Genomic DNA, 25,207 nt, shown 5'->3' with positions numbered 1-25,207 from the left:
TAGTTGAAGCATTGCCCCTATTTTCCATTTTTGAAAGTATGCGTAGATATTATCTGACTTCGACCATTTTCAATGCCAATATATCGTCGACGATGCTGTAAAATCTGCTAACTCCATCTACCAAAATTTCACAGTAGAACGAAAAAGCTATATTGCATGACAAGTTGAAATGTATTGAAATATTGTGGAGTTAGCAGCTTTTCGTAATTTTGTTGGAGTTTGTGATACTGGAAAGTAAACACATACTTTTCTTTTACACCATATGCAGGAATCGTCTCCCATTCCACCATTATCAAAAAGTTGATTTAAGTTAAATGGGGAGCTTTTACCGCATTGTCCACGATCTCAATTAATGCTTCGTTGATCTTTAACGTGTAGACTATCGGCACTTGGTAAAGTTCGAGGTAAGGAATCGATACTATACTTAGTACTTGGAAAAAAGCATCGAGTACGAAATACTCGAGTATTTTTTTGAAAAGTATCGATACTACTCACTCAGTACTCGTATCGTTCTATCACTAGGACAGGTTGAAGACATGCGCTAGATAATAATTGTCCCTCTTGCCTAGTTTGTAAACAGATGCAATAAACCTTTGTGATCTAAGCATATTCTCGGGTACTATATTTATATTTAATTCAAAAACGAGATTAAATAAATAAGTAAGTGCAAGGCGCCGTAGCCTACGAAGAGTCGTGCGTCGTGCTCCTTTAAACATTTTTTAAATTTATATACGTATTTCCAATCATAGGGAAGGGAAGCAGTTGAGAAGTAAAGCCCCTGTTAGCCGAAAAGAGGTCCCACTGTATAGAAGTAAACATCAGATAGTATTGGAGTATTCAGAGAGAAGGCTCTTCGAGGTATACTTCTGCTCTATAACTGCATCCACCTGCATAGTCCCTGAATGAATAACATTCGATAATAAGTTTAGATTAAGAGGAGAAAAAAGGGTCATGCACTAAATGAGGGCAAGATGATATACGTGTGCAGGACTTCCTCTATTTGTATCGAATTAAAATTTGAACAAAGCCGACGGAGTGTTTTCAACAAGCTACATAAGTGCATACAAGATAGTACATTATAGCCTAAATACTTTTCTTACTCAGCTTGCGTCTGCGCATCTATACAATGGCTCTTTGTTTACGTATAGAGGCGGTACATCTAGAAATACTTTTGGTCCTTCAGACACTTGCGACTGGCAAGGTGCAGGTACTGCACTAAAGAAAAAACGCGCCTTCTTAAAAGTACTTGTTTGCTCTGAGAAGTCAATAACATCTTTAGAACTGAAATGTTTTCCACAAATATGCGAAGAGTTGCTTAACGCCAGACCTGCGACGCCTTTCGTCAAAACTAGGAATATTAAAGCACCGAATGGCTGCTATATCATGGCAAACTCCGCAAGCAGCAAAACGTCTCAAAGTCCTCGATTTCTTCATTTTATATTACGAATACGCATAACGTTTTTGTTAACACAAATGCTCAAATTTTACCGTTAGACTCGAATATATACATTGTATGGACGAAAGTTAACCTATATCGCGCCATCGATTTTTCGATAGGATTTGGGCTCAGGAAAAAAGTTCATGGCCCGAAAATTATTTTTTTGGGTATGCGTAGTGTAACTTTTTTTCTTGAGGCCAAATCCTATCGAAAAATCGATGCAGGGTTGCCGTACTTAGAACTAGGTAGTGTAGATATTATTAGTAGTAGGTATACAAAATAGATATATTACGATATATTTATTTAAATACAACATCTTCCTTTTCTTATTTTGTTAGCTGGAATTAATAAAGTATAATGGGCAATGCCAAATCTCAATTTCAATAATTAAATTCAAATTAAATTACGTATTATAATCAATATTGTAAACGTGATACATAATCATTATTTTTATCAGAATCATTATTTTTGTTTACATTCATATTATCAATTTCATTTTGATTCTTAATTTCATCAACAATTTCATTTTCAATTTTTTCTTCATTTGTATTCTTTTTTGTTTTTGTTATCAACGATTAACATAGGACTTTTTTCCGATTCACTGACATTTTTATTTTCTGGAATATTGCGTATATGCTGCCTATTTCTACGATAAGTTACACCATCAGCATCTTTTATAATATATGAACGAGGTTCATTGGAATTTTTCAAAATTATTCGAGGATACCAAACAGAAGTTGGATTTCTTTTAAACATTACTTTCATTGCTTTGAAGTGGGGGAGCAAAATGGCTTCAAGCGTCTTGGCTACTGGCGATAGGAGAGATATCGGGCGATATGACTCTCCTATGTTAGCTGGTTTCCCAGACTTTAGTAGCGGTACCACCTTGGCCATTTTCCGTTTTTCGGGTATGACAAAGGTGGAAAGAGACAGGTTGAAGACATGTGCTAAATATTTGAAACCCTCTTTCCCTAGGCTTTTAAGCATCGGCATGGCTATGCCGTATGGGCCCACTGTTTTGGATGGTTTAGCATGACCGATGGCATCCTCAACCTCTTTGGCGGTGATGGTAATTGGTGACGCGCTGAACTTATGTTTACGTGCGTGTCTGTTGGCCCTCCGTCTATTTTTTCGACCGTATGTATTGTCGGCAGAAAGCGCTCGTGCATTTTTTCGCATCCAACGGCACTTTGTCGCAAAAGACGATGGAAACTTTATCATTGTGCCTAGACGATTCGATAGGGACTTTACAGTGGACCAAAGTTTACCTACACCGGCAGAGAGGTTACAACCGCTCAGGTGCTCCTCCCATTTCGCCCGCTTGTGTTCATCCACAAGCAATCTGATGCGTTGGTTTATATCCCTTATTTGGGGGTCGCCGGGATCGAGCTGTCTTATAAGGTCACGTCCTCTCGCTAAACTTGCGGCCTCCGCCGGGAAGTGGGGCAAAATTTCGGGAATTCTACCGGCGGGAATGAAACGAGCCGAGGCGGATTCAATGACCTTGCGGAAAGCACGCTCCCCTTGGCGGGCATCAGTTGGGATAGGGAGGGCAGCAAAGCGGCTGTCTGTAAAGGATTTGTATTCGTCCCACTTTCCTTTTTTAAAGTTAATGAAAGTGCTTTTTTCTGCTACGATGAAGTCGGCGGTACGCTCGAGCGAAATAAGTATAGGCAGGTGGTCGGATGCCAGTTGACGCAGTTTACGAGTTCTGCGGTCACGATTGAAATATCCGACGAACTGTGACAGCTTCCTACCATACGTGTAGGAGCGTCTCCGTTTATAGTGCAGAACGTCGTTTCTTCTATTTGATCCGTTAACATCTCACCCCTACTGTCCACCCGCAAGTTTGAATGCCATAGATCGTGATGGGCATTGAAATTGCCTAATATAATGCGATTAAAAGTACTTGTTTGCTCTGAGAAGTCAATAACATCTTTAGAACTGAAATGTTTTCCACAAATATGCGAAGAGTTGCTTAACGCCAGACCTGCGAAGCCTTTCGTCAAAACTAGGAACCTTAAAGCACCGAATGGCTGCTATATCATGGCAAACTCCGCAAGCAGCACAACGTCTCAATGTCCTCGATTTCTTAATTTTATATTACGAACACGCATAACGTTTTTATTAACACAAATGCTCAAATTTTACCGTTAGACTCGAATATATACATTGTATGGACGAAAGTTAACCTATATCGCGCCATCGATTTTTCGATAGGATTTGGGCTCAGGAAAAAAGTTCATGGCCCGAAAATTATTTTTTTGGGTATGCGTAGTGGAACTTTTTTTCTTGAGGCCAAATCCTATCGAAAAATCGATGCAAGGTTGCCGTACTTAGAACTAGGTAGCGTAGATATTATTAGTAGTAGGTATATAAAATAGATCTATTACGATATATTTATTTAAATACAACATCTTCCTTTTCTTATTTTGTTAGCTGGAATTAATAAAGTATAATGGGCAATGCCAAATCTCAATTTCAATAATTAAATTACGTATTAAAATCAATATTGTAAACGTGAAGGCGAAATCACTTTTCTACCTATTTTCGTTACATAATCATTATTTTTATCAGAATCATTATTTTTGTTTACATTCATATTATCAATTTCATTTTGATTCTTAATTTCATCAACGATTTCATTTTCAATTTTTTCTTCATTTGTATTATTTTTTGTTATCAACGATTAACATAGGACTTTTTTCCGATGCATTGACATTTTAATTTACTGGAATATTGCGTATATGCTGCCTATTTCTACGATAAGTTACACCATCAGCATCTTTTATAATATATGAACGAGGTTCATTACAATTTTTCAAAATTATTCCAGGATACCAAACAGAAGTTGGATTTCTTTTAAACATTACTTCCTCTCCTATACTTACAGGCTTTAAGTTCTTTGCGTGATTATTGTAGTGATTTTTTACTCGCATATTTTTGATTTTACGTTGTTCTTTATATTGTTTGTTATCAACAACATTGGGTCTGAGATTTTTTAGAATTGATACTTTCTTGACATTTCATTAACATTTTCTTTACAGTATGTATGGTTCCTTCTGCTAAACCATTTGACCTGGGCAAATATGGACTTGATGTGTGATGGTCTATGTTCCACTCACGACAAAATTATAAAAGGCTTTCTTTAAATGATGGACCATTATCTGATACAAAAATTTGTGGTATGCCATGTCGATCAAAAATGGATTTTAATTTTGTCTTTACTTCTATACTGGCAAATCCACCACCCAACAAATCAATTTCAACATATTTTGAGTAATAATCGACAACTAATAGATATTTTTTTATTGAATTCAAATATGTCATTACCAACTTTAAACCATGGGATCTCTATGATATCGTGAGGCAACAAGTCCTCTTTAGCGTTTGCGTTTTGATACTTCATGCACGTTTCGCAATTTGCAACCATGTCATGAATATCATTATACATATTAGGCCAATAAATCGACTTTCTCGCTAGACTTTGAGTACTCTGAATACCCATATGACCCTCATGTAGACTTTTTAAAATACGGCTTATCTGTCCGGTCAGGCGATGTAAACCAAGAAATCATCAACATCTACATCCCTCCTGCCACCTGCTGACCCAGTGGATACGGCCCTAATTTTAGCGCCATACTCACTGGCGATAATCGCATTATCTTAGGCGATTTCAATGTCCATCACGATCTATGGCATTCAAACTTGCAGACGGACAGCAGGGGTGAGATGTTGGCGGATAAAATAGAAGAAACGATGTTCTGCACAATAAACGGAGACGCCCTACTCGTATGGCAGGAAGCTGTCACAGTTCGCCAGATATATCAATCGTGAGCGCAGGACTCGTAAACTGCCGCAACTGGCAGCCGATGGTAATATTGGCATCCGACCACCTGCCAATACTTATTTCGCTCGAGCGTACCGCCGACTTCACCGTCACCGAAAAACACAATTTCATAATCTTTAAAGGAAAGTGGGATGAGCGGGTGGGGAGCGTGCTTTCCGCATGGCCATTGACTCCGCCTCGGCTTGCTTTATTCCCGTCGGAAGAATTCCCGAAATTCGGCCTCGTTTTCCCGCGGAGGCCGCAAATTTAGCGAGAGAACGCGACTTTATAAGACACCTCGATCCCAGCGACCCCCAAATAAGGGATATAAACCAACGCATCAGATTGCTTGTGAATGAGCACATGCGGGCAAAATGGGAGGAGCATCTAAGTTGTAACCTCCCTGCCGGTGTGGGTAAGCTTTGGTCCACCGTAAAGTCACTATCGAATCCGTCCAAGCACAGCGACAAAATTTCCATCGCCTTTGGCGATAAAGTGCTGTCGGATGCGAAAAAATGCGCGAGCGTTTATATATAAGGTATGACTATTTGCTTATTTTTAAAAATTATTTCATCAACAACGTTTAGCTCATCTTTGATTTTGTAATATGGTTTTATTTTTTCATTTACCAATTTTCTTTCATTTGGCCAACCATCTCGTATATATTTATATAAATCTTGAAATATATCGTCTGACTTCGAATACTACTTTATTCTATCGAGCTCAACACTTGAAACATTAACTTGTTCCATCAGCATATCACAGTGGAGTGTTAAGTCTTTGTCTAGCTCCTCCAAAGCAGTCTCATTTATTGTGGCTCTTGACAGCGTATCAGCTATAAAAAAATGCTTGCCTGGTTTATACTCTACCAGCACGAGATCGTCACAGATGTCACCGAGATCGCATGACATACTGAGATTTTTTAAATCCGTTATGAACTCGTCAATGCTTTCATCACTGTTGTTGTTGTTGTTGTTGTAGCAATGTTTCGCCCCACCTAATAGCTGCGACCGATCACAAATTGTCATCAATATCCTCTAACGGGAGTCCAAGGAATCTTGCTGTTTCGACAGGGGTGGACCATAATGAAAGGGGCGTTAGAGGTGTTGGGTCCACATTACAATTAAAGAGATGGTTGGTGTCATGTGGGGACACATTGCAAGCGGGGAATACATTTTGTATGTCGGGGTTGGTTCTGGATATGTAAGAGTTTAACCTGTTACAGTATCCAGAACGAAGTTGAGCCATAGTGACTCGCGTTTCCCTGGGGAGTATGCGTTCCTCTTCCGCAAGTGTTGGGTACTGTTCCCCGAGTACTGGATTCACCGGGCAATTCCCGGCATAAAGGTCCGACGCCTGTTTGTGGAGTTTGCCAAGGACCTGCTTGTGTTTTTTGCTTCATACGGCTGAGTTCTCAGGTGCCGTATTTCCTTACGGAGATGACTCCTTAAGTCCCTACGCGGTGCTGGCTCATCAATCAGATGTCTGTTGGGATGTCCAGGTTTCTGGGTATTCAACAGGAACTGTTTGGTTAGCATCTCATTTCTCTCCCTGATGGGAAGTATTCTCGCCCCATTATGTAGATGGTGTTCTGGGGACATAAGAAGACAGCCCGTGGCGGTTCTGAGCGCAGTATTTTGGCAGGCCTGTAGCTTTTTCCAGTGGGTAGTTTTTAGGCTTTGCGACCATATAGGGGACGCGTAGAACGCAAACGGCTGGCCAATTGCTTTGTATGTGGTAATGAGCGTTTCTTTGTCTTTTCCCCAAGTACTGCCAGCAAGGGATTTGAGGATTTTATTACGGCTCTGGATTTTCGGAACAATTGCGGCTGCGTGCTCACCAAAATGTAGATCCTGTAGGACAGTCGGTAGCGTAGTGCCATCGACGTGGATGTTCAAAATGGTCGAAATTTGGGACGTGCAAGTTGCAAATAGGGACCCGGATGATTTAGTCGGTGATAATGCCAGGTTTCGCGAGGCGAAAAACTGGAGAGATCAGGGAGGTAGCCGTTTATTCTGTTGCAAAGCTCATCGATCTGTGGGCCTTGGCCTGTGGCCATTATTGTGCAGTCATCGGCGTAGGAAACGATAGTAACTCCTTCTGGTGGCGAAGGTAGCTTAGATATGTAGACATTAAACAAAAGTGGGGATAGGACACCACCCTGTGGCACCCCCTGTTTAATTCTTCTTGTTTTTGATGTTTCATTTCTAAATTGCACCGATGCCTGCCGACCACCCAGATAATTTGCGGTCCACCTTTTAAGACATGGGGGAAGGGAAGACCCTTCCAAGTCTTGCAGTAACGTGGTTTACCGTATCAAAAGCTTTTGATAGGTCTAGCGCTACGAGTACTGTTCTATGGTGGGGCTTCTGATTTAAACCAAAATTGATCTGGGAGTTTTCTGAAGCCATGCTGATGACAGGCTAGCTGCAAATTTGCTTTGAAGTGGGGGAGCAAAATGGCTTCAAGCGTCTTGGCTACTGGCGATAGGAGAGATATCGGGCGATATGACTCTCCTATGTTAGGTGGTTTCCCAGTATTTAGTATCGGTACCACCTTGGCCATTTTCCATTTTTCGGGTATGACAAAGGTGGAAAGAGACAGGCTGAAGACATGTGCTAAATATTTGAAACACTCTTTCCCTAGGCTTTTAAGCATCAGCATGGCTATGCCGTATGGACCCACTGCTTTGGATGGTTTAGCATGACCGATGGCATCCTCAACCTATTTGGCGGTGATGGTAATTGGTGACGCGCTGAACTTATGTTTACGTGCGTGTCTGTTAGCCCTCCGTCTATTTTTTTCGACCGTAGAATGCATTATGTATTGTCGGCAGAAAGCGCTCGCGCATTTTTTCGCATCCAACGGCACTTTGTCGCAAAAGGCGATGGAAACTTCATCATTGTGCCTAGACGGATTCGATAGGGACTTTACAGTGGACCAAAGTTTACCTACACCGGCAGAGAGGTTACAACCGCTTAGGTGCTCCTCCCATTTCGCCCACTTGTGTTCATCAACAAGCAATCTGATGCGTTGGTTTATATCCCTTATTTGGGGGTCGCCGGGATCGAGCTGTCTTATAAGGTCACGTCCTCTCGCTAAACTTGCGGCCTCCGCCGGGAAGTGGGGCAGAATTCCCGACCGGCGGCAATGAAACGAGCCGAGGCGGATTCAATGACCTTGCGGAAAGCACGCTCCCCTTTGCGGGAATCAGTTGGGATAGGGAGGGCAGCAAACGGCTGTCTGTAAAGGATTTGTATTCGTCCCACTTTCCTTTTTTAAAGGAGTCGGGTAGAATTCCCGACCGGCGGGAATGAAACGAGCCGAGGCGGATTCAATGACCTTGCGGAAAGCACGCTCCCCTTTGCGGGAATCAGTTGGGATAGGGAGGGCAGGAAACTGCTGTCTGTAAAGGATTTGTATTCGTCCCACTTTCCTTTTTTAAAGGAGTCGGCGGGACGCTCGAGCGAAATAAGTATAGGCAGGTGGTCGGATGCCAGTTGACGCAGTTTACGAGTTCTGCGCTCACGATTGAAATATCCGGCGAACTGTGACAGCTTCCTACCATACGTCTGGGAGCGTCTCCGTTTATAGTGCAGAACGTCGTTTCTTCTATTTGATCCGCTAACATCTCACCCCTACTGTCCACCCGCAAGTTTGAATGCCATAGATCGTGATGGGCATTGAAATCGCCTAAGATAATGCGATTGTTTCCAGTGAGTATGCCGCTGATATCAGGGCGGTATCCACTGGGGCAACATGTGACAGGAGGGATATAGATGTTGATGATTTCTAGATTTGCATCGTCTGACCGGATAGATAATCCTTGACGTTCTAAGACACTGTCCCTGCGGCCAATGTCGGGATCAAATACATGATATTGCACAGTGTGGTGTATGATAAACGCGAGGCCGCCTCCATTTCCGCTCTCGCGATCTTTTCTGTGGACATTATACCCAGAACTGGTCTGCAATGCAGATCTTGCTGTGAGTTTAGTCTCTTGAATCGCAGCAATGCGGATGTTGTGCCGCTTCATGAAGTCGACTATCTCCGTGATCTTCCCAGTTAATCTATTTTAGTTTAACTGCAGAATTCTGAAGTGCATAGGGGGAGACGTCGTCACTCTGGGAGTAAGTGACGGGTGACTACGCCTTGGTTGCGGAAGGCCAGAACGCGATTGCTGTTGAGGCCCTGGGACTGGGCGTCCTTGGGTAGGCATTGGGGTACCCGGTGTATTTGGGTATGCGGCCTGGCAACATGGCGCAATGAAACCCAGAAGACCGGAACATCTAGGAAAGTGGCACCGTCCATGGCAGGAGCTGCATTGGGCGGATGTCGCAAACGTATATATTCTGTGCTGGCAAACGGTGCAAAGGGAGGTAGGGACTAAGAGTCTGTTTCCCTGACCTACACAATTTCTGCCGGAAAAGAGGGGAAAGAAGACGGGGGCAGGGGCTGATGCTCGGCATTGCTCCCGACTCTACTACGGAGATTGTAGGTATGAGTGGGAGCAGCCGTGTGAGTTGGTGGCGCCGTGGGGTGCGAGCACAGCGGTTTGTTTCTTTGAAAAAAACGTGTGTCTTTCCATTGCTGTATTTGCCTTTGGTATCAAATAATTGTCAAACTTTTTTAATAAATCATTATATTTTACACTATCTAAGTCTTTGTTAAAAGAATTAAATATTGAAAGACACTCCGGACCGAGCTGATGCAAAAGTAATGCTACTTTACATTGATCTGACTCTTATTCGAGACCCGAAGCACGTATGAAGATAGAAAACTGTGTTTTCCAGTTTTTCCACGCGGATGCTTGGTTTGATGACTTTAAGTCCAAGGGCGTAATAGTGGTCGCAATAGACATAACCTGACTTTGCGGATTTGGCGACCGCATGACCTCGACACTGACTGTTTTCTGGTCTGAGCTTTCAATACCCATTATTTATTCTTTCTTTCACAATTTTATTATAAAAGGTGCGGCAGGTCTTTTACAAATTATTAACCACTTATTTTTCGGCTACAATTGGTTTTATTTTATTTTTTGACTTGCGACTTGACTTCATCATTTAACACTCTGCCGAATACAACCTGACACCATGTTGTAGTTAGGATCAACTGGTTTATTTAATATATGTAAAGCTTACAGGGTTGCCGTACTTAGAACTAGGTAGTGTAGATATTATTAGTAGTAGGTTTATAAAATAGATCTATTACGATATATTTATTTAAATGCAACAATTTGAACATAATATTTCAAAGTGAAAAACTTTATGTAAAATTCAAAAATTTTGTAAATTAAAGGGCTAAATATCTTTTTTCATTTGCTGTAAGTTTATTACTGTGATTGATATACTTTGGCCCGTATTACGTTTTACGATACCTGATCGAAACTCATTTTTAAATCACAATTAGAGCTGCAAATCAAAGTTGCGTTCGTGCCGAACAGACGTGTTTTATCTCGCTCTCTGTTTTTTATTCTTTTTATCCAGTTTTTATATATTTATTTTACCTATTTTACCTATTACGATATCTGGTGTAATGGATAAATATTGTGCCAAGTGTGACAAGCATTTTTCGCGTTCGGATACCCTTATTGTGCCTTGTGGTGGCTACCATCGTTCTTGCTGTGAAGGCAACTTTTCAGAGTACGACGTGAGTTTGCTTATGAAGAACCGCCACCTAAGTTATATGTGCGCGGATTGCCTAAACGCCTACGGCAAGCTTTGTAACGCCTATGACGCTGTGTTGGCATCCCACAAAGCTACAATGGAGTCCACAATGCTTGCCTTGGACCTTAAATTTAAGGATTTGTTTGCGGAGATGGCTGATATGAAAAGTGTCATCAAAAAACATTTTAAAGATAATGAAGACGACTCTAACAAAAACAATGAAAGGTGTGTGGAGGTGATGGCTGATGGCATAAATAAAATAAAAAATGTTGTTAGCTCTATCACTAATCCGAACTCGTTGACTAGTGGTAATGTTAGTTGCGCGCTCAAACCTCATACTCTATCGATTTCACCTACACTAATGCAGCCATGTATACATTGCCACTTGCTCGCCCGAACACCTGTTTATGCGAGTCCAATTTCTGCTGATAACAATAGTGAGCCTTTTTGCGTTCACTCAGCCACCCCCTCGCATGATTTCAATACACAAATGTCTTATGCTAAACGATTGACAGCACCTGTTAATAATGATGATATTCTCAATACAACTGTTATCCTCAGTGCTGCTGCTAACTTTGCAACGCCTAGTAAGAAGAAGACCCCAGCTTCAAAAAACAAAGCGAATGCTGTTGGGAACAGCACTAATTCTGTTAATGCGGATGATTCTGATGGTGTTAATGTTCCTGTACCTGTTAATACTGCTGAAATTCCCAATACAACTGTTAACCCCAGTGCTGCTGCTAACATTGCAATGTCTGTTAAGAACAAGACTCCAGCTTCAAAAAACAAAGCGAATGCTGTTGGGAACAGCACTAATTCCGTTAATGCTGATGATTCTGATGCTGTTAATGTTCCTGCTATGCAACCCAATTCTGGTAATGATTCGACTGCTGTATCAACAACCGCACTCGCAGCCCCAATCACAGCCCCTGTTTCCGAATCGGTTGCTTTAGAAACTGGTGCTCCTAGGGAGGTGACTGCTGTTCCCCCCCCGTAGGTCCATTTTTGTATCACGGCTCCACGCATCGCTGCCGGAAGCTGATATATCTAACTACGTATGCTCAAAGCTTGGTGTTGAACTTAACAGCAATATTAATGTTTATAAATTTAATTTTAAGTCTGGGAGAGAGATCTCTTCTTTCAGAATCTTAGTTCCTGACACATTTTTTGATAGGGTACTCGATTCTACTTTCTGGCCGAAGCACTCTGTGGTGCATTTGTTTACTAGAAAGTCGAACCGTGACCGCGCTACTTTAAATGCATCAAAAAACTTGCCAGATAACACTCCAGAAGTGGTACAAACTTAAATTATGTCTTATCAAACGTAAATAATATCTCACTTAGTAGACTTTACCAGAACGTTAGGGGGTTGAATACCAAACTAACGGAAATTTTTCTACGGAGTCATGAGAGTCCTTATGATGTACTCGTTTTTACTGAGACTTGGCTAAAACCAACAGTTTTTAATGCTGAAGTTTTATCGAGTTCGTTTCAAGTGTTTAGAAAAGACCGACTGGCCAGAGCTCGTGGAGGTGTGTTAATTGCCGTTCACACTAGGTTTTCCGCGGAGGAACTACATTTTCCTGACTTTGAGGATGTTGAGCTTCTTTGTGTAAGAGTCAAACTTTCCTCAACCTACAAATATTTTATATCCAACTACGTTCCCCCACAATCTGACATTTCCTTATATTTGAATCATTCCTCAATAGTGAAATCTGTTCGCAGTACTGCCAGGGCCTGTGATTCTGTCACTGTACTTGGCGATTTTAATCTGTCATGTGTGTCATGGAGTCTTATCGATGGGAAGCTAGTCCCTACTTCTTCTCGTGCTATCGACTATGATTTCCTAAACGAGTTTGCCGATGTTGGACTTTTTCAAGTTAACAACATTCAGAATAAATTCGGTAAATGCTTGGATTTAATTTTCTCAGACGATTCACATTGTTTTGTAAATCGATGTGACCCCCTTGCCCTGCCTGAAGATGTGTATCATCCTGCTCTCGCGATGTTTATGGAATCTTACAATTTTTCTGAGCGTTCCTCCAACGTAGTGCGAAAGACCCCTCACCGATTTCTGTTTAGAAAAGCCAATTGGTCTAAAGTAATACTCGAAGTATCGAGAATAAATTGGCCTGAGTACGATGGGGATATTGATGACAGTATATCCCATTTTAATAATGTATTATACGGAATATTTAAAAAATGCATACCTACGTCAGAAACCACTGCTATATCATCATCGGCTTGGAGCACTAAAGAATTGAAACGCCTGAAAAACCAGAAGACGCGTTCATTCAAACGTTACAAACTTTCTGGATCAATGACTGACTATGCGGCCTACTCGATTTTACGTCACAAATATAACACATTGAACAGAATTTGTTACAAGAACTATATCAGTAGGATTAAATGCCAAATTTTTGTCAATCCTAAGTCGTTTTACAGCTTCGTTAATTCAAAAAGGAAGATAAAAGGGTTTCCTTCTACAATGAAGCTAAATGATCAGATTTCCAACGATAGCTTCGAAATTGCTAACATGTTTGCGGATTTCTTCGAATCTAATTATTCAAACACCTATGATTACCCGCCATCGAATTATCCTTTCAGATTGTCTCCTCTGGATTCCCAGGCAGTCCCATATATATGTACTGATGATGTTTTAACTCATCTGGAAAATCTAAAAATTTCTTACTCTAGTGGTCCGGATCATATTCCGTCGGTAGTGCTGAAATTTTGTGCTCGATACTTATATCGACCTCTAACCTGTTTGTTTAATGCGTCCCTGAAGCAAGGGGTATGCCCCAAGAAGTGGAAAGAATCATTCATTATACCACTGCATAAAAATGGAAGCAGAACGTGGGTTATAAATTATAGAGGAATAGCCAAACTCAACACTATTCCTAAGCTATTTGAATTGATTATCACAAAACAGATTGCTTTTAGAGTATCTTCATTAATTGACTTTTCACAACACGGCTTTTGCAAGGGTAAATCAACGGTGTCCAACCTGCTCGAGTTTACAACCTTTGTATCCAAAAGTTTTAAGACTAATTGTGAAGTTGATGTTATTTATACTGATTTTAGTAAGGCATTTGATAAAGTTTCTCATTCTATACTTTTATTCAAACTTGAGCGGTTAGAATTTCCTCCTTTGCTTCTATCTTAGGTTTCTTCTTATGTGAGGGAAAGAAAACAAACAGTTATATTTAATAATTGTTGGTCTCGGTTCATAAACGTAACTTCTGGTGTTCCCCAAGGCAGCCATCTTGGTCCGGTTTCCTGTTGTTCATTAATGACCTTCCTAGTGTTTTGAAGAGCTGTAAGCCGTTGATGTACGCTGATGATGTCAAACTTGTAATGCCTATCCGCTCACCCGTGGATAGGGCATGTCTTCAGGCTGATCTGAATAGTCTTGGTGACTGGTGTAATGTAAACGCCATGTCACTAAACCTACCTAAATGTAAGTTCATGTGTTTTACAAGGAAGTCCTTCCAATCCCATGATTATGTTATTGGCGACTATGTAATCAAGCAAGTTGCTAATTTTATTGATTTAGGCGTTACAATGTACCCAAAACTCGATTTTAAACTTCATATTGAATCTTGCGTGAATAGCGCGAAAGGTACTTTGGCTTTCGTTAAACGTTGGTCTAAAGAATTTAATGACCCATACGTTACAAAAACTCTTTTTACCACATTGGTCAGACCTACTTTGGAATATGCTTCAATAATTTGGAATCCGCGTTATCAGGTTCATTCTGACAAGCTGGAATCGGTCCAGAAACAATTTTTGCTTTTCGCTTTAAAACACTTACCATGGGATCCTTCTAAAAATCTTCCCCCCTATTGCAGCCGGTTAAAACTAATACAGCTATCTACATTGCAGAGCCGCAGGGAGATGCTGGGTGTCTTATTTATTGTTAAATTAATAAGAGGGTCAATAAATAGTCCATTTTTGCTTGGTGAAATTAAGTTTAACGTTCCTATTAGGCCATCTAGACATTTTCAATCAATTTTTGTAGCTACATGCAGGTCGAATTATGAAATGCACGAACCACTTCACTGCTTATGTCGTGATTTTAATAAACACTGTAAAAATTTAGACGTCTGCGACTCGTTTCTTGGTATTAAAAAATACCTTTTAACTACATTAAATTTGTAATTCGAAATGAAGCAAAGAACGCTAAACCGTGATATACTGTTCAACCCTCTGTTTCAAATTTGAAGTACCAGTTACTTGAAACTTGTTTGCAAAATTGCGTTGTGATCATTATTTTTTTTATGTATGCAATCAAATTTACTCTGTATAAATTCTATTCTGTATATATTTTATCTACTATTAATTTGCTTTATTGTCAATTTCATAAATTATTATTTACTAGCTCCTTCATGAGTACATTTTAACACATTTTCAACATTTTATCTTTTGATTACTTCTAAGTTTTTAATTGAAATTGTCAAGCGTTTAATTCAATACTGTTTAAATATTACTTTAAAATTTATGACTGCTTATGTTGTTTATATCGTGTATTACATCTGAGATTTAAGTGTCGGTATATTTGGTCTGTATAATTGTTTAATTTGTAGACTGATAAATAAATAAATAAATAAATAAGTAAAACCGCCACAAAAATCGAATTATCATTATATTATTAACATAAAATGTTCGCGGCCTAAGATCGAAATTAAGTACCTTTTTTCTGAATAGTTTTATTTTTAATTCTCAAGTTATAGCTTTTACTGAAACCTGATTAAAAGCTGATAATTTTAACTCTGAACTCTTTTCACGTAAATATGTTGTTTATCGGCGTGATCGTGAATCTAGAGCAGGTGGTGTACTTATTGCTGTGACTCGACGCTTCCATCTGAGTTGCTGCTATTGAACACCACAAATGACATTGAATTCATAGCAGTAAAGCTTGCCTTGCACAATTTTAGTTTGTTTATCTGCTGCTCGTATATACCGCCACGATCTGATATACACGTTTATACATGTCATAGTACTGTTATTTGTAGTTTGTACTCGCAATTGCGAGACAAAGACCGCCTAGTAGTTCTTGGTGATTTCAATTTATCATCAGTAAATTGGATCAATACCATCGACTCAAATTTTATGACTCCCACTACTCAGCACGAGTTTTTTAATAGCCTGCTAGATACATCTCTTCTCCAAATTAATAATAATTTAAATTCTAAAAGGAAAATCTTAGACTTAGTGTTTATAGATGACTCTGCGGGTATTACTCTAACCCGAACTCCCCCATTATCCCTTTCTGAAGACCCTCTTCATCCTACGCTTGAGATAGTACTGGATGTTGTTCAACCTGTGATGCTCGATGTTTCTAAGCCGAACTCCCGACCCCGTTCGGGATTTTTTTCAAAGACGAATTTTAGTGAGCTCAATAAATTGATTTTTGCCCATGACTGGTCGAGTTATTATGCGTGTACAGACGTTGAAACAGCGACTTTCTTGTTTTATAGCTCTCTTGATGCTTTCTTTGAAAGCTGTGTCCCTCTTCGTTATTCCAGTACCACCACGGGTAAACCACCTTGGTTCTCAAGGCAACTCTTAAGACTTGATAATATTAAATCTAGACTCTATAAGCGTTTCAAAAGATCTGGTAAAGCTATTGATTTTTCTAAATATTTAGTGGCGCGCTCCAATTTTCATCGTCTTAACCAGCAGTGTTATAAAGGTTACTTATCATGCTGCAAATTCCAATTTACTAATAATCCGAAACGTTTCTACAGATTTGTTAATTCCAAAAGGAAAATTTCTGGTTTCCCATCTACTTTTATTTATGGGTGCTAAAACGCAAATTCTGATCACTAAATCGCAGATTTATTTGCTGAATTCTTTAAATCAACCTATTCATCCCAATGTGTCCAATCTAATGTTTATCCATATTGCTTGGAAAGTTCTAATAATATTTTGAACCCATTTATTGATAAAGATACTGTTCTTAATAATCTTCTTGCATTGAAACCGATATCTTCACCGGGTCCAGATGGTGTTCCTAGTTGTGTACTTAACTACTGTTCTGTCAGCTTAGCTGAGCCTATCTTTAAATTATTTAACCTGTCTCTGGAATCCGCATCATTCCTATCTATTTGGAAACAATCGTTTATTATACCTTTGCATAAAAAAGTTAGTAGGTCTAATATTGAGAACTACAGAGGCATAGCTAAGCTCTCAGCTATCCCTAAAACTTTTGAGCAGATAATTACATACCAGCTTCAATACATGTGTAGCTCTTTAATATCACCTTTTTAACATGGTTTTGTGCATCGGAGATCAACAACTACCAACTTGCTTTAATTTACGTCTTTTGTTATGAAGGGTTTTTTAGATTGCAAACAAACAGATGTACTTTACACCGACTTTAGTAAAGCAATTGACTCTGTTAATCACGAGCTTTTAGTTCACAAACTTGATCTTCTGGGCTTTCCAGCGCCTTTATAAAGTTGGATTTCAAATTATCTTGAAAATAGAACTCAGTGAGTTTTCTTCAACAACAATCTTTCAAAGTCGTTTGATGTAACTTCTGGTGTGCCCCAGGGTAGCCATTTGGGTCCATAACTCTTTACCCTGTTCATTAACAACTTACCAAAGGTTATCTTACATTCTAGAGTTTTTATGTACGCAGATGATGTAAAACTTTGTTACACATATCTGCTTTCAAACTTGTTCTGTTTTAATCAGCTTCAGGCCGATCTTGACTCATTTCAAAGCTGGTGTACTGTAAATTTAATTTTTTTGAACTGCTCCAAATGTAGGCAAATGACTTTTCACCGTGTGTCTTGTCATCTTATATACTTAACGGCAACCCTCTGGAGCGGATATCTGTTGTAACTGATCTAGGTGTTATTTTTGATCCGAAATTAAGTTTTACCACACATATTTCAACCACTATAAACAAAGCAACGGGTGTATTCGGTTTTATCAAACGTTGGGCTAAAGAGTTTGATGACCCTTATTTCACAAAGATCCTTTATACCTCGCTGGTACGTCCTATTCTCGAGTACTGTTCATGTGTTTGGTCTCCAATCTATCAAGTCCATATAGATCGGATTGAGTCGGTTAAGAGACGGTTTTTAATTTTTGCATTACGAGGTCACAGCTGGGAATCAAGTACTCATCTTCAACCATACAGGAATAGGCTTCTTCTAATTAATTTGCCATCTCTAGAGAATCGTAGAGTATTACTTGGCGTTATGTTCATTCACAAGCTCATCATTGGCGTGATTGGCTCCCCTGACTTAATCATTCAACTAAATTTTGCGGTTCCTGCTAGGGCCTCCAGACATTTTGTGCCTTTTCATTTACCTCTATGCCGGCAACATTTTGCTAGAAACATTCCTCTGCGTCATTGGTGCTCGCGTTACAATGATTTGTATAACTGCATTGGCTTTCAATCTTCGTTTGTCACTTTACATACTGCTATACTCTTAGGTTTAGCCTGATATTTTAATTTTATTTTTTCTTTACAATGTTATGTCAAATTTTTATAGCATTCTAATTTTCTATGTACCTCTTTTAAACTTTTTAATTTTAAGAATGGCTCTGTATTGAGATGTATATCTGTCTATTACAATAATTAGTCGGCCGCTTTGTGTTTGCATCGACTTTAAATAAATAAATTAAATAATAGGAATACGGTTATAGTGTCTTTCAGAAGTAGTAGCCGTGACCAAAAGTAGTAGAAACACTGGTAGCCAAAACATCAGCCGCGTGTACTTTTATATTGATCGCCAAACACCAATCAAGGTAAAAATCTCGCATAGCATAACAGAATCGGGATATATATATATATAGGGTCCCCGGTTAAATGGGAGCAGATGGAAATGATAGAAGTAAACAGCGGGTGAGCTAACTAAGAAGGGTGCACCTCTCGAAGCTTATACCGTAAACGTCCAAATCAGAATGGGCGGGATTATAAGAATGCAAGAGTTGCACGTGATCGATCAAGCGGGAAAGACGTGGAACCGGGCACGGGCTATGTCAAAGGTTATGTTCAGGTCTCAGGGCCTTAGAGAAAGTTACTCTTATCACTAAAAATAAGGGACTGTTAGCTCATGATGCGTATTCCGACTGGATACTGCTTTCTGGAAACAGGATTCGCCACGAGTAGATGAGGTTGAAGAAACTATAAATTTCGCTGGCAACCTTTTGAAATGGTTGCGGTATACATCCCCTTCAATCCCTAAACTAGGCATCGTCAGTGATAGCAGTGTGCACTTGCACTGAACTCGCCAGATTAAGATCAGCTAGAAGATCTAGAAGCAGCAAATAGTATAGGTCATATAATGCTTTGTCAGCAAACTAACTTCTAGTAACAATTTGCATATATTCAGTTTATGTGAGGTTCTCAGAGGCCGGCCAATTCAACCTTACTAAGAGGAAAATCAACATATAGTTTCTCGTTACAACAAATTAATATTTGAAAAAATATTTCACCATAGTGACAGAAGCACTTTATTATATGCAAAATTTACTAAAAATTCTGGAAACTTATATTTTACATTTTATTTTATACAAAAAAAGACATTCATATTTTTCTTTGGGAGAATGTCAGCAAATGCGAATGAAAAGTTAAGATTAACAAAGTATTTGGGACAAAAATTCATCGAAAAAAGACCAAATCTCAAAATAAATGACAAATGGCGGCCGCCGTGGTGTGATGGTAGCGTGCTCCGCCTACATCACCGAAGGTCTTGGTCAAAGTAACAGAAGCATGTTTTTCTATGTGGGGTCGGTTCTCGTTTATGTTTGAATAGTTATATCTTTGATGATGACGGTGCTCCTTTTAGTTTTCCCTAAAATTTGGAGGGACGGACTTGCATCTTGTATCCCGACTCCGAACGTCATCTACAACTCAGATGAATTTTCACTGATAAGCTTTTCATCGAAGATATAACTATTCAAAAATAAACGAGATCACTTGCAGCTTTGACCAATTTTTTCACTGTGAATTTTAACTGTTGTTAAAGTTAACCCTAATCTAGCCCTGCCTCCATTACCATTATTGCTCATCGCAGTAAAGGATCAAAGTGGCAGTGGAAAACAGTCATAAGTATATTTTGTTGACTTCAGCAATTGAGTTTAGGTCAATCAACTTCTTTTCAGTGCTTAAAATGGAAAAAATTATGTTAATATATCTCAAAAAGAATTTGATTTCTTGTGATATATATATATGAATATAGAGAACCCAAACAAAATTTTATGTATAGGTACTTTTCTTGTCGATGTCATTAGACCATCCACAAAATGTAAATTTTTGCATAAAAATGAGCTTCCTTGTAAAGACGTATGCCGTAGAACAAATTTTGTTCGTACAAACAAGAAGATCCAGCACAATAATTATACATATGCCGTGTGAAATATTAAGTTTAAATGTATATATTTATTTGTACAGCTTGTTAATGTGACATTTTTATAACGTTTTTACATGTAGCCTTCACAAACAAGAAGAACTCGTCTTCCTCGTCCTCAAAGAATCAAACTTCCAACTTGGCTGACATACAACGTGCTGCTGAACTTCAAAGGCAATACTTAATGGAAATGATACCCCCATCTCAGGCCCCAGGTTCAAGCAACAATCGTCAAAATAATTGGAAAACGTAAACGATAGCTTGACAGTGAAGTGTTTTGCTCCATAACAAGTTTTTGGCCCCAATTTATAAATAAGCGAGCTCAGAATTTATTGCAAATGGTCTAGCATCATTGTAGTGCAAACTTCCATAGCATATTGTTTACAGTACACTAACAAAATACAAGGCTATGCATTTGCTACGTCATTGCAAAAACGCAACATCAAAAAGCGTAGTTAATTTATTCAATACTGAATAGCAAATCATCAACTGTCAAAACGAAACACAAAGTGCAAAGAAATACAGTGGTGGCCATATCAAGGTATTTATGAAAAATTGTATGTACTTTATCATCAAACTTTACAGAATGTTGATTGAAAGTAAATTTATTTTAGTTTGGTATGTACACTTTTAATTTATATTTTTAAATTAAACTAAATCAATTCTGATATAAGGGAAAAACTTTGCCTTTATAACAACTTAAAAAGTACGTGGACAAAACAAATGCAACTTTTTGAAAGTTATTGTGAAAAATAGTAAAACTTGTATGTTGTTGCAAACCCATTGCATTTTATGGCTTCGGCGCATCGTTTCGTCATTGACGCAATTAAATTGTCAATGGTTTTCGTCGGGAACGATTGCCAGGCTTCTTGGAGTTTATTAAAAAGTTCATCGCCATTTCTAATGCTAGTCCGCCTGTTACCAGTTCCCACAAGTTCTCAATCGGGTTGAGATCCAGGGACTGTGGTGGCCATTACATAACATCAACTTTATTTCCTGTATACCAAGACTTAACATATTTTGCCATGTGCTTTGGAGCATTATCCTCTTGGAAGACCCAACGCACCGGCATTTCCCACTCAGCATATAGCAGCATTACTTCTTCCGAAATATTTTTGTAGCCGCAGCGGTCCATAATTCCATAAATTTTATGTAATGGTCCAACTCCAAAGCAGCCCCACACCATTATATTGCCTCCACCATGCTTGTTTTCTTGCAAAAACGAGGATCATACCCTTTATTCACTGGTCTTCTCACATAAGACATTCCATCTCTGCCTAGCAAGTTAAATTTTGACTTATCGGTGAAGAGGACTGTCTTCCACTTGCTGATCGGCCAATTTAGATTCTCCTTGGCAAATTCCAAACGCTTTGCCTTGTTCTTCATTGATATCATAGGTTTGTGTGAGGACGGTAACCTCGCCGTGAAGCTTTCGAAAGGCGTCTACGCACACTTCTCGTGTATATTTGCAAATCTAAGTCTTTTATTATTTGCACTTATTTAGTTGTACTATTAAATTGTCTGTCCTTTGGCTGGTTTTGCGTATGCGCCCTCCTCGGTGAATAACAGCAACCTCTTTTCTTGTAAAAAACCTTTTTATTATTCGCGAAATGGTACTTCTGTGTATGCTATATTTTGCAGCAATGTCTTTCTGTGCCATTCCTGTCTGAAAATCTGCGATAATTCTCTTCCGAAGTTCAATTCCAAATTTGTTTCTTGCCATTATCAAAACCGCGAAACTTTATTTTAATAAACACAATTATTTATCTGCAGGAACGATTGATATTATATTATACGCAGTATACAAGCTATTTTGAGTGACAGTTAAACCAAAGGCAACGAATAAAATACCGCTTCAGTAGTGTTATTTAAGCTTTTTTGAAAAGTTGTATTTGTTTTGTCCATGCTCCTTTAGGGTTGGTATAAAAATGGTGTTTAAGGGAGCAAATAATTTTCGTTTGAAAGCGTAAAATGAAAATGTACATTCGAAACTAATATAATTTCCCATTAAATCAACATTCTGTAAATTTTAATGATGGAATATGTACACATTTTTGTAAATAGCATGTTAGTTGCATATGATTTGGCCACCAATGTAATTTAAATGAAAAAAGTTGCTCATGATCCGTAGCTAATATTTGGTATAGCAACGTTTCCAACGTCAAATACATAAAATTCTGAACTCCCTTAATGTAAAAATAAAAAGGTAAATTAATTTTGATGCTCCTAAACTTAAAATATTAAAATATAATAAACTATTTATTAATATTCGTTTAGACAGTTATAAGATAATTAGGGCTGATACATACCCTGCAGTCAAAAGCAAAACTTCTCAACAAATCCTTCTACTAATTTATTTATTAGAATTTCGTGAGCTTATTTATAATAGGTTTTGATGTTCACTTTTTATATTTTATGATTGACTTGAAAGCAAAATGAATTTTAGCTTATTAGCAATATTCTGGCGATTTTTCCTTACCAATAGGACAATTGCACCGTAAACAAGTACACTAACTAGTAGGAAGCTGATTTATGTTCCGACTAGGATATCAAAAGGCATTCAAGGCATCATACCAGCTGACATACATATTAGTCAGTTTATGCATCATTTACGCAAGGCCACCATACCCTTTGACATATTTCCCAGTTTAAGAATCAGGGTCATATCAGTTGACATGTAAGGTGATCTAGGCATCAGCTGAATGCCCTTCGATATACTAGTCGCTACATACGCCAGCATCCTACTAGTTGATATAATAGTTTATGGTGCGGTAGTCCTAGTCTTATTGAAAATTGCTAAAGTAGCTAAAATTCTTTTTTCTGCCAAGGTAATCATAAAACATGAAATGTGAATATCAAAATATCCTCAAAATCGTAATCAATGAACTAGAATGTTTGTTGAGTAGTTTGACCCTTGACTGCAGGGGTACTGAGTTATTTCCCTTTTTAAAACTCTGTCAGAAAAGGGTCGGTTAAGTATTTTATATCAAATAGTTGTAGATTTATTTAATATTTATTTCACATTTTTGAAGTTGCTTAGTCAATAGATTTTCTCTAAACAACACTGTGTGAGAAAATAGAAAACTATAAAAACTTGTTTCGAGGCTTTAGCAAGCACCTTCAGAATTTAGAATACAGCCTCAAAATCTAGAGTTATGGGCCACGCCCCAATAATTTAATTAGATTGACTCAGTTATTTTATTTTATTTTTGTTTATCAAAAATGGACAAAACAAAGTACATAAACCGAAATGTTGTTTCACTTTGATGAGTGGTTTTCTAAATTATTTTTTAGATTACCATGTGGGAGTATTCAGAAAGACACAGAAAACATATGTATATTGGAACGATTTTTCGTCATCCCTTGTCAAGGTAGTGTCATATACAGGAGGTTATTAATAAAATGTTCGATCAAAGGTAACACATAACGCGAAATGTGGTGAACAATTAAAGTTTCGGTATATCTTACATTATTTCTAAAAAATTTTGTAAGACAAATTTACAATTTTTACAGAATTTATGCAGCAAAAATTATTCTTAAACGGTATAAAGAACTTGTTCATATAAAGTTATCATCCAATATGTTCCCATCCCTGAATAATTGGTTTTAATCTCTATCTTCAGATTTTGGGACTGTATTAGAAATTCTGAGTATACAGTTTTGGTATACTTTACTACGACTAAAACTCAAGGCATGTCTATGTGTTTTTTTCAGTGTCACACAGTGTAATCAAGACGAATTGTATTCCAAAAATTTTATGAAATAACGCAGCTCAATTTAAGATTATAAAAAAACATTAAATACATTGTCTTTAGTACATATTCCAACTTTTAAATAAAACTCCAACTTTTAAATTTAAACTCAAGAAGTATCATAAAAAAATATCTATTGGAAATTCATTGACATAAGTACACTACATTCATAATTATTTTGTTGGTAAGTACTCCATATAACGTTTTATTTCTGAAACTGATAACTCGTCCACAAAGCTATACTGTGTACCAGAACTATTTAGGAATGCAATAACCACAGAATGCTTATCGTGTGTACCTATGTATGGAATAACTCTTTTATGGATATTAGCTAGCCTTTTTTCCATTTTCCGGAATAATGTATACATTTTTTTATCATTACTCATTTTTGTTATACCGGAATCTTTTTTTCCCTTTAGGTGGAATAACCAATTTTAATCGCATTTTTAGTTTGGAATAACGAAATTCAAAAGAATTCCTCAAGTGAATAAAATAATTTTAAAGCATTCATCTAGTGAATAATGTAATTTTAAATCGTATTGTTTCATGTAAAATGGCCATGTTGTGGTTCTTGATACCAAAATGTCACTTTCGTCGTATAAACAAAAACTCACAAATATTTTGACAACGCTAACGGTGGTAACAGTAAACTGCTTTTTTCGATTATTATTTAGTTACTAGATTACAACCCTGCAAAAATCGTTGGATCATGTGGTCCACTTGTGTCATACTGGAGTACATATCATTATACTCCACTTTAATGCAGCAATTTACCAACTCATGTTTCTACACCAGAGCCGACCACACAAACACTAAAAAAATTGCATAAGTGTGTGTAAAAATTGAGTGACAACTCCAAACAGTTTGCCAAAAGAAAATGTGGACTGTGAAGTTTGAAATTAAAAAGGACTTTGGTTATTTGATTTCAAGCTAATCCTGACTATATTTACTTATATTCGTATAACTAAGAACGCGGAGGTCGAGCTAGTCTGATAAAACTTTTTTATAAAAGAAGGTATGGTGTTTCTTCAATGCAAAATTTACTTTAAAAAATTATCTTTTTCATTAAGAAAGAACTATAAAACAAAGTAAATGTAAAGATAGAAATATATATTTTCAAAACACAAAGTAATTCAATAAAAACAAAATTA

At 38.0% G+C, this 25,207-nt stretch overlaps 1 protein-coding gene across 3 annotated transcripts in view; it reads left to right on the top strand.

The window, feature by feature from the left end:
* Positions 1–24,957, top strand: part of simj (simjang) — a 501,009-nt gene extending 476,052 nt beyond the window's left edge. For all 3 annotated transcript variants that reach the window (XM_067787067.1, XM_067787065.1, XM_067787068.1), the window contains one exon: positions 20,388–24,957. In XM_067787067.1, the coding sequence (XP_067643168.1) occupies positions 20,388–20,557 (170 nt within the window). In that variant the 3' untranslated portion in view covers positions 20,558–24,957. The remainder of the gene's footprint in view (positions 1–20,387) is intronic.
* Positions 24,958–25,207: the final 250 nt, after the last annotated feature.

This window comes from Eurosta solidaginis, chromosome 5 (assembly GCF_040869045.1).
Source record: "Eurosta solidaginis isolate ZX-2024a chromosome 5, ASM4086904v1, whole genome shotgun sequence".
NCBI classification, from domain to species: domain Eukaryota; kingdom Metazoa; phylum Arthropoda; class Insecta; order Diptera; family Tephritidae; genus Eurosta; species Eurosta solidaginis.
The sequence above is the reverse complement of the archived record's forward strand: the minus strand, read 5'-3'. Positions and strand labels throughout refer to the sequence as shown.